Here is a 15,537-nt window from a genome sequence, read left to right as displayed (position 1 = left end):
ACTACACATTGCACAACCATTTATGGCATTAAAGGCCTGCTACTTGGGGAATGAAGCTGTGGTTTCTGCCCTCCAAAAACCTTTCTTCTTCTAATCTCAGTGTGGTGGCAGAAAAAGTTAACTTTCCTTCTCTGTGCTATATTTTTTCATCTAAATATTTTTAAAATATATAAAATAAAATGAGTATTTCACTATCTGGGGGAAACTATTCTATAGAAAAAGTATTTGAAGTATCATGTTTCGTCTAAGAAAGCTAGGTCTGCCTTTTCCTATTTCCTTCAGTGCAAAATTTTACTCAAATACAAGAATTTCTAATTCATAGCTGACAAATATCAGGGAAATAAAGATTAAGAATTCAGTGAACAACAAAATATTTATAAACTCTATTAAGTACAGGCATTCCCCCCTCCCAACAAAAAAAATGCCCAGAGACATTGCTGAATACCAAATTTTTATTAATACATGTAATATGTGTACCTCTTCCCACATGTATTAAATGTAACAAAAAGGTATATGAAAAGAAAGATAACTGCAGCAAAAAATATATATATACACATGTATATACTCATAAGAGTCTATTGTTGATTATACTTTTTGCTGGTTTTCACATGCCCATATGTGATTAGAGGGACAGATGTCATTTCTCTAATTTGTAACATAAAAACAAACCTGAAAATAAAATCTTTTTTTCCAAGTCAAATCCTTGTGCTCAAAAATAAGTTGGATTTAATTCCTTGCTGTTGACCCTTAAGATAACTAATTCTTAATCTTCCAAGTCAAAAGAATTCTTACAAATAACCTAGTATTAATAACCTTTTCATTTTTACGCAGAAGAAAACTGAAGAATCTACTCATTCCTCTTCAGCCCCTACACTAAGCACTTCTATTCGTAGGGATTCTGTTACAATGTCCAGCCAAGTGTGCCAGAGCAATAATTGGCCACATCAATGCAAATATGAAAAAAAAAAAAAAACGCCTACATAAAGCACTACCAACTGCTAAGGTTCCAGGAAACCATCTGTCACAAAATATAAACACAGGGATTTTATCTATAATAAACACTGTGCATTCTGAAAACATTTAATAAGTTTGTGTCCATCGGGTTTTTCGGACAAAATGATGAAAACAATGTCTGGACTGTGATAAGGAATGAAAAAAGCTAAGTTGATGCACTGAAGGAACCACTGAAGGAACCCTGGACTAGATGGTGGGAGAGCAGGGTTCTGATCACTGCCGGGCACCAGGTGTGGAACAGTCATGACTATAAGTTTCCGTAAGTGTAAATGAAGCGTTTCATTTAAATTCTCTATTGCATTCCATTTGGCCTTTAATATTCCTTTAACATCCAATGACTCCAATATACTAAAATGAATCCTTTTATGAATGAATGAATGAATGAATACATTCAGTTCAAAGTCAGCACCCACTACTTTCAGATATAGAAAAAAATTAAGTTTTAGAAGAAATCTTTGCTACTTAGTTGCCAGCTTCCATTTATTGTCTAAGGTGTTACTTCTTCAGAGGGACTTTACTGAATCAGGGCTCTAGTCTGATCAGCAAAGACTAACCCACTCTCTTCATCAGCCATGTCTTAAAACAGCTTTAATTCCTATGTGGTTTACTCTTTTACTTCTTCCCATTGCCATTCTCTTTCATTCTAGTTGAGAGGTTAGATAAACCTGAGTTCTAATCCCATTTCTGCCATTCCCTCACATTATTATTTTGGAGGAAAACAAGAGCTCTGAAGTCATGGAAGGTCTTGCAAATGATCACAAGATAGGGATGTTAACTGCTAGCACAAAAGTATTTAATAAATCAAGTGTTCAATAAATATTCACTGAATTAGTATTTTATTGATAATCCTGTCTGATTTTCATTTCTAATCTGTCTTACTTTCCCTTTCCCCCATCTTCACTGCTGTGTGGGGCTGCGGTTGCACAGATGAGTCTGACTCTTTGCGACCTCATGGAATATATACTACCAGGCTCCTCTCTCCATGGGATTTTCCAGGCAAGAATAGTGGAGCAGGTAGCCATTTCCTTCTCCAGGGGATCTCCCCTACCCAGAGATTGAATCCTTGGCTCTTGCAATTGGCAGCAGTATTCATCACAGCTGAGTCACCTGGGAAATCTAGTGGTAAAAGACCCCACTTGCCAAAGCAGAAGACATAAGAGATGTGAGCTGGATCCCTGGGTTGGGAAGATCCCCTTGAGGAGGGCATGGCAACCCACTCCAGTATTCCTGCCTGGAAAATCCCATGGACGAGGAGCCTGGCAGACTACCGTCCATGGGGCTGCAAAGAGTTGAACACATTGAAGCAACTTAGCATACACAGACTTCAGCAAAGCCGAGTCATTCCTGGAGCAACCACCCCAGTGACACAGGTGCCAGCATCACCTGTCCCCGGCTCTGCTGCTCCTGATGCAGATCCAGCGCCCTCTCTGTTCTCTCCTCCTACTCTCATCAATGCTGAAAGTGGTGGAGGCAACAGCAGAAATCAAACTTATTTATCAGAAAAATAAATTTTTGCATTTCAGGTCTGCTATGTCTAAAGCAGAGAAGCACAGCTTTAGGTGTTATTTCATTGACTCTTCCCCCAAATCCTTTAGCCAGATATTATTTTCATTTTAGAGTTGAGAAACTGGCATCTTATTTCATAAAAATGGGACTCAAATAGGTGTAAGTCTTCTAAATTGAGGCATAAAAACACATTAACAATTTTTTTAACCCTCTTAATCATTTTTAAGTACAGAATGTTAACTACATGCACACTGTTATGCAAAACATCTATAGGACATTTTCCTCCTGCAGAACTGAACCTCTGGATCCCCTGGAAAACAACTCTCTTTTCTCTCACCTCCCAGCCCCAGGCAACCAACACTCTACTTTTAAAAGTCTGACCTTTTAACTTATAAATAAAATCATGCAGTATTTATCTTTTTATGTCAAACATATATTTTTAAATACCATATTTCCTATGGATAGACTATATTGTAAATGTTTATAGTTTTGAAAATTTTCTCCCAAGAATGGATATCAAATGATGACAGTATTTCCAGACTACCTAACAAAGGTTCACTTACTCTGCTAATGCAATTATTAAAAGAAGAGTGACCACATGGGAAAGAAGGTTCACAGACAGGGAGCAGAAGAGGTGGCAGTAGCCACTAAAATAAACTGTCTTTTCTAACTTAAATATTTACTGGCTAAGGACTTCCTATATTTAGACAGCAACAAGACAGAATTTCTTGACACAAGAAGAAATATTACCCAAAACTTAAAAGCACTGTTAATAAAAGTGTTCCTTGCTTTGTTCATTTTAGAGATGTTTTTACTTTATGAAAGGTAATCTTAATGATAGAATCTGTTCAGAGTAACAAACCTGTGAATCTCTCACCCAAATACTCCTCAAAAGAAATGGGCAGATTCAGTTAATATGCCAGTTAGATAAAAGAAAGTCAATTTATAATAAATAGCAAGAAGCACTACAGAAAATGGGACAGGCAGAACATCTACTTAAGGAGCGTACCTGTTACAGCTGAAATAGGGTGGGCTACATGAACAGACACAGCACCTTCCATACCTGTACAAAAACTTTCTGGAGTAGTCCCCGCCGTTCCGCTAGAGGTAGCTCATTCTGTGCACCTCCAACTGCCTCAGGCACATGTGGAAGGTCAAAAAACAGATATAAACATTTAACCAGGGTGGAAGGCACTGACATCGTTGTCATGCAGTCCACGGTTTTCTGGAAAACAAATGGATAAATAAAGTGAGTAGACAGACAGACATAACTGTACTATGAAAGTGAAAGTTGCTCAGTCGTGTCTGGCTCTTTGCAACCCCATGGACTGTAGCCCGCCAGGCTCCTCTGTCCACGGAATTCTCCAGGCCAGAATCCTGGAGTGGGTTGCCATTCCTTTCTCCAGGGGACCTTCCCCACCCAGGGATCGAAACCTGTTCTCCCGCATTGCAGGCAGATTCTTTACCATCTGAGCCACCAGGGAAGCCAATAACTGTACTTGCTGCACCTAAATAAGCTCACAAATTTTAAGCCAGAAAATTATACTTCAAAACAACTTTTCAAATGCTTGGAAAAAAATTTAAAAGACTCCATGAATGACAAATACTCATTTCCTATCTGGACAAATTTGCTTTAATCAAATACTGAGAATTTTGTCATCTACTAAGGTATCTATTAAGTTGACTATTAAGAGGCAGCATGTTCCAGGGAACACAAGCTCTAAGATTTAGAAAAAAGGAACTTAACCATAAACTTGAGCAAACTAATTTTTGTTAGGCCTCATCTTTATCTCCTATAAAATCTATATAATGGTATATATCACTTAGGGTTACTATGAGGTTTATGTAATGAATGCAAAGATACATTAATGTACTAAACTATTAGTTTAGTTCATTACTATTACTTTTATTTTATTCTCATTGCAGATTCTTAGGTTGGAAGGGCACTTGAAGGATATAGCCATCACTGACACAGAATTGTACATTATTTTCAAAGATTGCTAGAGGAAGAAATTTTAGACCTTATGGTGAACATTTCAATATTGTTAAGAAGTATGGGGGGAAAAAAGAGGCATGCTATAAAAATTATCAAAATCTTTCCATGGTACAATTTGGAGTAAGTTTTTCCATGATGGAGATCAACAGGCTAGCATCATGTGTTTATTAGTCTATTAACTTTTTATTAAACATTTCCTGAACGCATAGCATATGTCAGTCAGTGTTTTGGGAACTTGGTGTGAAATGATGAAGGAATCCTGCCTTTCACAAGGCTGTATTCTACCAGCAGAAACAAGTTCATCAATAACTATGATTTACTCTCTTGAGCGTTAACAATGGTAGTACATCCAGGCTAATAAAATAAGGGAATAATCAACACTGCCAAGAGTGGCATGAAGGATAGGAATTAAAACCAGAAGGGAAAGGTCACCTGGAAGATACACAGAAGGTAAGGCCATTTGTACAATATGTTTCAGGAACCGGAGTCCAAAACTGCTGACTCCTGAAAAACCACAATAATGTCTAGTCTTTAATGTGTGTTTATTATATAACAGGCTTAAGGCTAAGCACTTTAAATACATGCTCTCATCTGTTTTTCAAGTCAACCTTACAAGATAGATTTTATTACTGTATGAGCCTTCATTCACAAGGAAGGCTCATTACTTACATATCCTGCCCTGGGTTAGGGAGCTCCTTAAGTGGTCCCCAAGTGGGTATATGCGCAATGCTCTCTGCAGGTGGTCTCCCATTGGAATTTTACTTTTATTTTGTGGGCACTGGAAACCTAGTGAAGTGTTCCAAACGAAGGAGTAATAGAACCAGATTTCAGAAAATCAGTTGCTGGTAGTACAGACTATAGATTAAAGAGCAGGAAAGTGACAGTACTTCGGAAACTAGTACAGAAAACCCCACAAGATAGATGGGGCCTGAGTTACCGCAGTAGCCAGGTGAGGGGAGGAGCATGCCTAAGAACAATCCTGCCCACCATCTGGCCCCTTTCTACATATCCACCATCACTTCCCCTCCTCCAACGCTTGGAAGTCCTCTTCTGATCTCACCTACCTTTTATTATTTCTAGACACCCCATGTCTCCATCTGACTCTCAGTTGAAACGTCTGTTCATACCTGAAACTTAAGTCCTCATCTTTCCTCCTGCCTTCACCTGCAAAATTTACAACTCCCACATTTCCCTTTTCATACTACTACATATAGCCCATTGCTGCATTTCATGGTATTAGCTTCACCCACTTCACCTCTGTCATCTACCTATTGACTCAGGACCATGTTTTAGTCATCTCTGTAACTCACTGCTGCTAACAGAAAACAGCATGCAAACCAAAATGTCAGCTCAAAATGTAACGCTGAATTTTCTTTCAAAATGTCTCTTTTGCCAGTTAGATTATTACTGGCTGTCCCTTTGTATCAAGCAAAATGACATCACTTTTCATCTTATGACAAGACAGATTGAAAGTACAACTGGATATCCAAACTGGTAACTGGCAACACCTGTAAATTTTTCTTAAGTGATTCTTTTCTCCTGATTCTTTTCTTATGCTTATAAATTGGTCTATCCATGTGTGCGCATGTAAGTTAATACACATTTATTGACTTTCTACCATGTTCTAGGTGTTATGGTAGAACACAGTCCATGCTCACAATTAAGGAAGGAAAACGGAACATCTACAGAAAATATGAATAAAGCTTACATATATTCCCATTAAACACTATTATTTTACATGTTATGCTTAGCCCAGCCACATTCTGGCACAGTAACGTAGGGTCATGCATAGCTGTCATCAACAGCAAGCAGAACTGGTACTTTGAGAGCCATCTGATGTGGCCACAGATACAGGAAAACACTGGTCTACTTCAGGACCATATGAAAGGTTACTTAGTACTCAGGGTGAATAAGCATCTCTACATGTGCAGGACTGAGGGGTTTCCTGGGACAGGGGCCTTCTATGCTAAACTAAAACTCAAATAGCCTCAGGTAAAGCAGGACAAATTGAGTCTTATTCCATCTCTGCTTTAAAAAACACATTATAACACAATATTATAAATCAACTATACTCCAATATAAAACAAACAAAAAACAAAACAAAAATCCAGCAAACAAAGAGGGAAACAGGGTATTCCAAAAGAAAAACATTCAACTGGGCTAGTAATTATTCTAGTGGGCTAGTAATTATTCCGGGATAGTAACTGGTTTCAGGACATCATTATTAAAAAATGTGCACTGTTTCTCCCGTGGCCTATCATGGTAGTCTGATCAATGTCACACTTACTTTTGTGATCCACGAGGTATTTGAAAGCCCACTGTAATTTAGACAAAAGTCGTTCTCAAGATTGGTATGAATTTTGATAGGTAATTCTACTCCAGATTTTAGACGGTTGAATAAACTTCCTTCATCTCCAAAACATCACAGGTCACAGATCAGGTATACGAACAGCACATAAATGACTACGTGCCACATGTTTCATGACAAATGCTTAAAGCTGATTTAAAGGGGAAAAAAGCAATCTCCAGAATAAATCAAGTCGGACGGTAATACATATTATCCTGAAAATAGCTAAGTGACCTTGGATGAATTTCAGATGACTCTTCTGAGGCAAAGTTTCCCTATCACAGGTTACAGAAACTCTGGGCTGGGCCTGGGGAGCCAGAGTTCCTGGGCTCCTTCCGTCCAGCTGCAGGGAGTTCATCTCTTTGCCCAGTGTGCTACACAAACAGGGCCACACACTCTAATGACAAAGACAGAAAACACTGTTCTAAGTTAAGCATTTCCTCATGTGTAAAATGGAAATGGTAACTTCCTTACAGAGATCTTGTGAGAAGCACAGAAAAATGTGCAAGGGGGAGGAGGAGAATACAATGATTATCATAAAATCTTACTTGGATATGATGATAAATTTAATTTGAAAAAATTCCAAGAGGATAAAGAGAGATGCTTCAAACATGAAAAGCAAGATCTCACCTGACCAGAGGATGCTAACAAATTAATTGTTGTCAGAAGCATCCAACCTCTACTGGCTTCTTCACTCTGATTGATTTCCAAGAACTGGACTATGGCCCGACTTGCAGCCTCTATAAAACCAAAGGAAAATCATTAGGTGGAGATAAATCACATGTAAAATATGTTAAAGAAAGTAATGTTTTATTGGTATATGCAAATATTATCATATTAGTACAGAAAAGTAAAAGTCAACTGATACACTTTAAGAAAAAGTATGTCACAAATTAGTCAAAAAAAGTCATGGAAGAAGGGAAATTTGAGTTAAATTTGCCTGGAAAACAAGTATATGTCTGTCTGGGAAATAGAGGAAGGGAGAGAAGCAGAGATTAGGCATACTGCTTTAAAACCAAAGTGTGGCCAGAGGAATGATCAAGATAAAGAACTGTAATAACACAGGGTTCATTCACATTCTAGAAGAGCATATGCTGAAAATACTGTCTAATATCAACAGCAGTGATAGAAAGCGCCTATTTATGAAGGAAAGTAAGCTAAGGGGCTGTCTGTACTTGACTCTTTGGGCAAGAGGGAGCTAATGTAGTTTCTTGAACAAAGTAGATGACAAAGGGATTATTTTAAAATGATTAATCTAGAGTGATGTGTATGACAAACTAGAAAGGCAAAGAGATTGATAAAACAAATTAAGAGGCTGGCTCAGTGAGAAACACAAGGGGTGACCTGAGCAGCTGACATTACGAAGATAGAAACAATGACGAAGTCATTCATAGAACTGTAGTGTTGGAAAAATCAGTGAAAGTCAATTTAGCTGATTATATTTTTAAGGATAAGGGAAAATGGATAAACCCAAAACCATGCATTTAATTTTATCAGTATAAAGTTCATCAATTTTCATACTGATATATGAGATGAATTAAAGTAAAAAAATAAGCCCAATCTCTTCACTCTAAGCCAACATACTAAGTTACCAATGTATACTTCAGTTCAGTTCAGTTCAGTTCAATTCAGTTCAGTCGCTCAGTCATGTCCGACTCTTTGCAACCCCATGAATCATTGTAGCATGCCAGGCCTCCCTGTCCATCACCAACTCCCGGAGTCTACTCAAACCCATGTCCATCGAGTGGGTGATGCCAACCAACCATCTCATCCTCTGTCATCCCCTTCTCCTCCTGCCCCAAATCCCTCCCAGCATCAGGGTCTTTTCCAATGAGTCAACTCTTCGCATGAGGTGGCCAAAGTACTGGAGTTTCAGCATCAGCATCAGTCTACTTAACACATGTCATAAAGATGCAGGATGCAGAATAAATGGAATTTAGATTAGGACTTCCCTGGTGGCTCAGGTGGTAAAGCATCTGCCTACAATGCAGGAGACCCTGGGTCGGGAAGATCCCCTGCAAAAGGAAATGGCAACCCACTCCAGTATTCTTGCCAGGAAAATCCCATGGATGGAGGAGCCTGGTAGGCTATAGTCCATGGGGTCGCAAAGAGTCAGACACAACTGAGCGACTTCACTCACTCACAGATTACTTTAGAGGTACTGCTTTCTTCCATTTAAGACAATAAAGATAAAAGAGTTTTATTCAATAACTGAATAATATAAGACTAATGTATAATACTGTGCTCAGCATATTTAATCTTTATATATTCCCATTTGAAAGAACATTTTAAAGGGGAAATTTTTTTAGCTACTTATTTGTACTGACTCTTAATTGTATAAGAAGGACTGTTTTAAGTACTTGTAGATTTAATTCATTTCATCTTTACAAAAACCCAGTAAGTTACTTTCTATTCTTATACACCTTGGTGGAGGGTGGTTGTTTAGTCGCTGTCATGTCCAACTCTTGCTACCCCATGGACTGGGAACCTACCAGGCTCCTCTGTCCATGGGATTCTCCAGGCAAGAGCATGGGAGTGGGTAGCCATTCCCTTCTCCAGGGGATCTTTCCCGACCCAGGGATCAAACTCGTGTCTCCTGCATTGTAAGAAGATTCTTTACTGGCTGAGCTACCTCTTCTTGCAACATAAATTGAGAAATGGAGAGGATAGGTAATTTGTCTAGTCAGGGACAGAACTTATATTCAAATCCAGGTTGCCTAGCTTGTAAAAGATAAAGACAGTGATAGAAAATTTTTATTGGAAAAGAGAAGTCAACTGAAGCCTGGCTTACTTCTGATATTCAGTATCTCATAAGTGTTGAAGTTATTGTATTCACACTCACTGATTTATAGTCTCTTGCTCCCCTCTAGGAAAAAAGACCATGGGAGTCGACCCTTGGTTGCCTTGTTCGGAGCCTGATCCCCTGTATGGAGCGCATTATTGGCACTAAGTAGGAGCTCAATAAACACCTGTTAAGAGTGAATAAACAACCCAGGGAGAGCAAAGAAGGACACATGGAATTCAACTTCTCATGAACACTAGGAGGTTTGGATAATTTGGCTATAAAGGGGGAGTAATACCAAAAAAGCAGCATTCTAAGTTGATTAAATAGAGAAAGAAGAAAACAAAAGAATACCACTGAGAAATCATTTTAGCAACCATGATTTAAAGTAAAAGTCACTCAGTGGTGTCTGACTCTTTGCGACCCCATGGACAGTCCATGGAATTCTCCAGGCCAGAATGCTGGAGTGGGTAGCCTTTCCCTTCTCCAGGGGATCTTCCCAACCCAGGGATCAAACCCAGGTCTCCTGCACTGCAGGCGGATTCTTTACCAACTGAGCCACAAGGGAAGCCCAAGAATATTGGAGTGGGTAGCCTATCCTTTCTCCAGTGGATCTTCCTGACTCAGGAATCGAACTGGGGTCTCCTGCATTAAAGGTGGATTCTTTACCAACTGAGCTATCAGGGTTTAAGGTCATTGGTAAAAACTAACCTGCAAATTTGTCCTGCAAGTCTACAATGGACCCAGGCATTTGCTATTACATGTAACAGGAGGAGCCTTTCCTTGATAGCGATTAAATGCTCATGTAAGGAAGATAGCTCCTTCCCAGTTGGCTAAAATTCTCAATCAAAAGCTGACATGGTAGGCTTTCATTTCCTAGGCTTCTTCAAAACTAGACAACTTTGGTTTTAAATTGTAGAATTCTATTTCGTAACTCAATATCTTAAAAAAATACTTGCAGTGTTCAAATTAATTATTTCCCAGTTAAACCATCTAAGAGATTTCTAGTTCATTAAAAAGGAAAACACTGATTAGCAAATCAACTTGTTACCACTACCTACGTCTTTCACAGAGAGAAAAAAGATTTTGAAGAATTAAACCTACATTAAAAGAGGAAGTTATCTTCCTGGTACAGAATCTAGAAACCTACAGATAAGACACATTTTGAGTGACTCTGGATTCCACTCATATTATTTAACACTATTAACAATAAAAGAAGATTGGACAAATGTATCTTCACTGCTCTTCAGTAAGCTGCCAATTACCAACAATGAATACCAACACTTATTTTGAGAAGCAAAATACCAAAAATATTTCTTGGTTTGAAACAGTTCCAAATATCTGATTAATGGCATTTGTAAGTGTGTGTGGTTTCCTTCGTTTTCATTGACAATGAACATTAAGATATTCCTCAAGATACAAAAAGATAATGTATTTACAAAAATGTTGTTATTAAAGATTACAACAGCTCAGTAGATTGCTGAACTGACTGAATGAGATACTAACTAGGAAAATAAACCTTGAAAAGGATTAAGGCAGTATAATTATTAATGGCATCCATTTAACAATTTTACCACTTTAATAATAACTGCTCTTTTTGAGAAAATGGTGGTGAAGACGGGTTACATCAGCAATAGTGTACAATGGTGGTATCTGATTTTGAATTATAGGAGTGTACAAAAAGGTCTGGGGGCTTCCTAGGTGGCTCAGTGGTAAAAGGTGCACCTGCCAATGCAGGAAACACTGCACATGTGGGTTCAATCCCTGGGCTGGGAAGATCCCGTGGAGGAGGAAATGGCAAGAATACTCCAGTGTTCTTGCATGGAGAATTCCATGGACAGAGGAGCCTGGCCGGCTACAGTCCATGGGGTTGCAAACAGCTGGACACGACTGAATAGCAACTGAGAAGACAGAGGTCTGGACAGTAGTTGTGGCTGAGTGATAGAGACAGGAAACTCTCATTGACAAATAAGTTATCTTTACATAACAAATGTATTCAGAAGAACTAATTTACTCTCACTTATTAATTTCAGCTATTTGTTGTTTAGTCACTAAGTCATGTCTGACTCTGAGGCCCCATGAACTGCAGAATTTCAGTTTATTGCTATTCAAAACAACTTAATGGGATCTCCCAGTTTTTATTTTAAATGAGTCAAGAAGTTCACTGTAAAAGTATGGAATATTTAGTGTTCTCTTTAAAATAACTATGTAGACTAGAAAGTAATTTTAAATTAAACCTCTGTAAACCACAGAATTTCTTAAAATTCTGAAAGAAAAACACTTCTAGTCAAAGAAATATTGTATTACGGACTAGGAGGCTTCCCTGTAGCTCAGACCGTAAAGAATCTGCCTGCGATGCAGGAGTCCTGGGTTCGATTGCCAGGTAGGGAAGATCCCCTGGAAAGGGAATGGCAACCCACTCCAGTACTCTTGTCTGGAGAGTCCCACGGACAGAGGAGCCTGGCAGGCAAGAGTCCATGGGATCACAGATTGGACATGACTGAGTGACGAACACTACTACTACTATTATGAACTATGAATTCCTCTAATTCTTAACAAATGCAAATTTAAATGCTGATCCAAGATTATAAGAGTTAATGAAATGAACACTAGCCCATCTTGAGAGTTGCCAATCATTTGATTTAAGCTTTAGCTTTCATGCTGCATTTCAATGCATACAGTTAGGCTAAAAATTACAGAAATGGAGTTACTCGAGCTCATTATTAGGTTAAGTAAGAAAAGAATGCTGACAGTTTTCAAGGAAATGTAAGTTCCCAGCCTACACTGACAGAATACAAGTAAACTCAATCAGACAGCGTTCAGAACAACCAGAACACAAAATGTGTTAGTAATAAGTGTAATACAGTAATTGTTCCTTGGCAAAGTCCATTTAAAGCATAGTTATTTTCAAACTTTTGCTTCAGGATGATAATCTGAGGCACGTCAGTAGTACTATTACACTTCTCTCATTAATAATGTAACCAAGCCCTGAACACCCCTTCCCACCAACCCCTATTCTCAAAAAACAAAACAAAACAAAAACAAAAGAACCCACTTTCACATTAGTGAGAAAACAGTATTCGAACTCATAGCTTCCATGCATCTTTCCATTTGATAATACGTAACCACATCTTGGGAATGAAATTACCTGAAGGTGTTGTGGCTTTGAAATCCTTGGAGGAGAGCGGGGCACACTGTTTTTCTGTTTAAAAAAAAAGTCTAGGTTGTCTACTTTGGGATTCACTTCATTATACTAGTCATGGAGCAAGATGCTGGACACGGTGCCAACTGAGGTCAGCACCCCTGGCTTCTCTATCACCGTGCTGCTGCCCAGTGGGGACTGCACCACTGGGTGTAACAGTGGTACCCAGCATGCAGCAAAGCCCTTAATATTAAGCTGAAGATACTATTTTTACACAGGTGGGAATTTTCTGTTCCAGTGATGTAAATCGACCATGTGATATTGAGCACCTTAAGAATTAAGCAGCTGCGTAGGCTGAACTTAACAAGTAACTAGAAGAGACAGAGAAAAGTCTTAAGCCATGCTCTGTACACAATATGGCCACAAAAGTATATATTTTCTCAAATTAGATGAGAGTTACTACATATTTTTAACAAAACCACAGGCAGGCAATAACTAAGTCAAAATGAAGAGACAGAGAGAAGAGGACTAATGTACTGCAAATCAGCCCATGTACTCATTCTGCATGTTGATCTACCTAAAACTTTCCACTTTTACTAACTTCTGATGGATAGGTCTAAACAACAGAATTGCTGATAAGCATGGTTCCTCCTGATAATATCTATAATGCATGTAGGAAGTGATTTGGTAAAAAGACTTGATATGTGAAAGGTGATTAGGTAACAAACAAAATAAGTATTTCACACCAAGTTCAGAGGAGTCCTGGAAAAATAAACCTGCTCCGGCACACAAAAAATAGACCCAATCTTCAAAAGAAGAACAGAGGGTTCATTCTACCTGCCTTTTCTTTGGACAAAAATTACGTACATGTATATCTTAACAAAATTACTTTCAATGATAACTTCCTATAAAGGTTATGTGAGGTATTGAAAGCAGCTGAACTCACAGAGGGAAAGTCGAATGGTGTTGCCAAAGGCTGCGATGAGGAAGCGAAGTTGCTGATAACTGTGTATGAAGTTACAGCTACTGAAGATGAACAAGTTCTTGAGACCTGCTGTTCAACACTGCATTTACAATTAACTGTATTGTACATGGAAAATTCTGTGAAGAGGGCACATGTCATGTTTTTACCAATAAAAATCAACTGATCAATCAATCAATCAATCAATCAGAGAACCAGAACAGGATATGCAAGAAGAAAATGATTCAGGATGCACCTAGCACCTCAAAATCTAGAATTTCTTTCCTAGGAAAAGATCAAAAAAATCTCCATGAAAGTACTTTTGATAACAACATTGATCAAACTTCCAGTGTTCAAGACTGAAAATGAAAGAAAAGAGGAAAGATTTCAATAGCAAGAGTTCTTACTGCAAGGCTAACTTAGGGGGTACTCCAAAACTATGCTTTTCTCACGTTAGCTGGCTTTTCTAACACTCCTCCAATTTTCAAAGCATGATGCGGAGGGAGGGGGAACAGAGAAATCCTATGGCAAAGTCAGTAAAAAATTTATTGAGCACCTAATCATGACATCTGGTCCCATCACTTTACGGCAAATAGATGGGGAAACAATGGAAATAGTGACAGACTTTATTTTCTTGGGCTCCAAAATCTTTTTTCTTGGGCTGCAGATGGTGACTGCAGCCATGAAATTAAAAGACACTTGCTCCTTGGAAGAGAAACTATGACAAACCTAGACAGCATATTAAAAAGCAGAGACGTTACTTTGCCAACAAAGGTCTGTCTAGTCAAAGCTATGGTTTTTCCAGTAGTCATGTATGGGTGTGAGAGTTGGACTATAAAGAAAGCTGAACACCGAAGAATTGATGCTTTTGAACTGTGGTGTTGGTGAAGACTCTTGAGAGGCCCTTGGACTGCAAGGAGATCAAACCTAAAGGAAATCAATCCTGAATAGTCATTGGAGGGGCTGAAGCTGAAGCTCCAATACTCTGGCCACCTGATGCAAAGAGTTGACTCATTAGAAAAGACCCTGATGCTGGGAAAGATTGAATGCAGGAGGAGAAGGGAACGACAGAGGACAAGATGGCTGGATGGCATCACTGACTCAATGAACATGAGTTTGAGCAGGCTCCGGGAGATGGTATGGACAGGGAAGCCTGGTGTGCTGTAGTCCCTGGTGTCGCAAAGAGTCGGACACGACTGACCGACTGAACAACAACAAGTCTATAACGTGTATTCTTTTAGGTGATAAAGGTGTGAACACAACAGACAATAAAGCTAAGTAACTAAATAAACAAGATATTTTCAGATGATGATGGAAGCTCGAAAGGAAGCATTTAAGATGACTGAATAACTACTAACTGGTATGGAGAGAGAGGACAAAAGATCAATTGAGATAGGGTGATTTGAAAAGGTTTCTCTTCTGGAGGTAAAACTTACAAAATTGCACTGAATCTCACTGATTCTGAATTAATTTCAAAATTAATTTTCAAAGTTAATTTTTGAAATTAATTTGTAACTAATTTCAAGAGTTTAAAACTAAAAATGACATGGAATTACACAGTATGAAAAAACATACCTTGAAATACCTACAAACAAGATGTCACCAGCGGAGGAAGTGGACAAAGGAAGGGAAAAAGGGGCTCTATGTACTATTTTGCAACTCCTGGTGAGTCCCAAAGTATTTCAAAATAGAAGGTTAAAAAAAAAAAAAGTGTGTAATTACTACTGTAATTAACAATGAGACATCTTCTCATCCATTTAAGGTACTTTCTATATTTCTAAAAAATAGC

General features: G+C 38.5%; 1 protein-coding gene across 6 annotated transcripts in view; it reads right to left on the bottom strand.

Annotated features, from left to right (window-relative positions):
- Window positions 1-15,537, bottom strand: part of WDFY3 (WD repeat and FYVE domain containing 3) — a 249,052-nt gene that overhangs the window by 154,188 nt on the left and 79,327 nt on the right. For all 6 annotated transcript variants that reach the window (XM_061145614.1, XM_061145615.1, XM_061145616.1 and 3 more), the window contains 2 exons: window positions 7,494-7,603; window positions 3,584-3,745 (listed from right to left, as the gene is read on the bottom strand). In XM_061145614.1, coding sequence (XP_061001597.1) covers window positions 3,584-3,745; window positions 7,494-7,603 — 272 coding nt within the window. The remainder of the gene's footprint in view (window positions 1-3,583; window positions 3,746-7,493; window positions 7,604-15,537) is intronic.

This window comes from Dama dama, chromosome 6 (assembly GCF_033118175.1).
Source record: "Dama dama isolate Ldn47 chromosome 6, ASM3311817v1, whole genome shotgun sequence".
NCBI classification, from domain to species: domain Eukaryota; kingdom Metazoa; phylum Chordata; class Mammalia; order Artiodactyla; family Cervidae; genus Dama; species Dama dama.
Note: the sequence above shows the minus strand (reverse complement) of the source record. Positions and strands in the feature narration are given on the sequence as shown.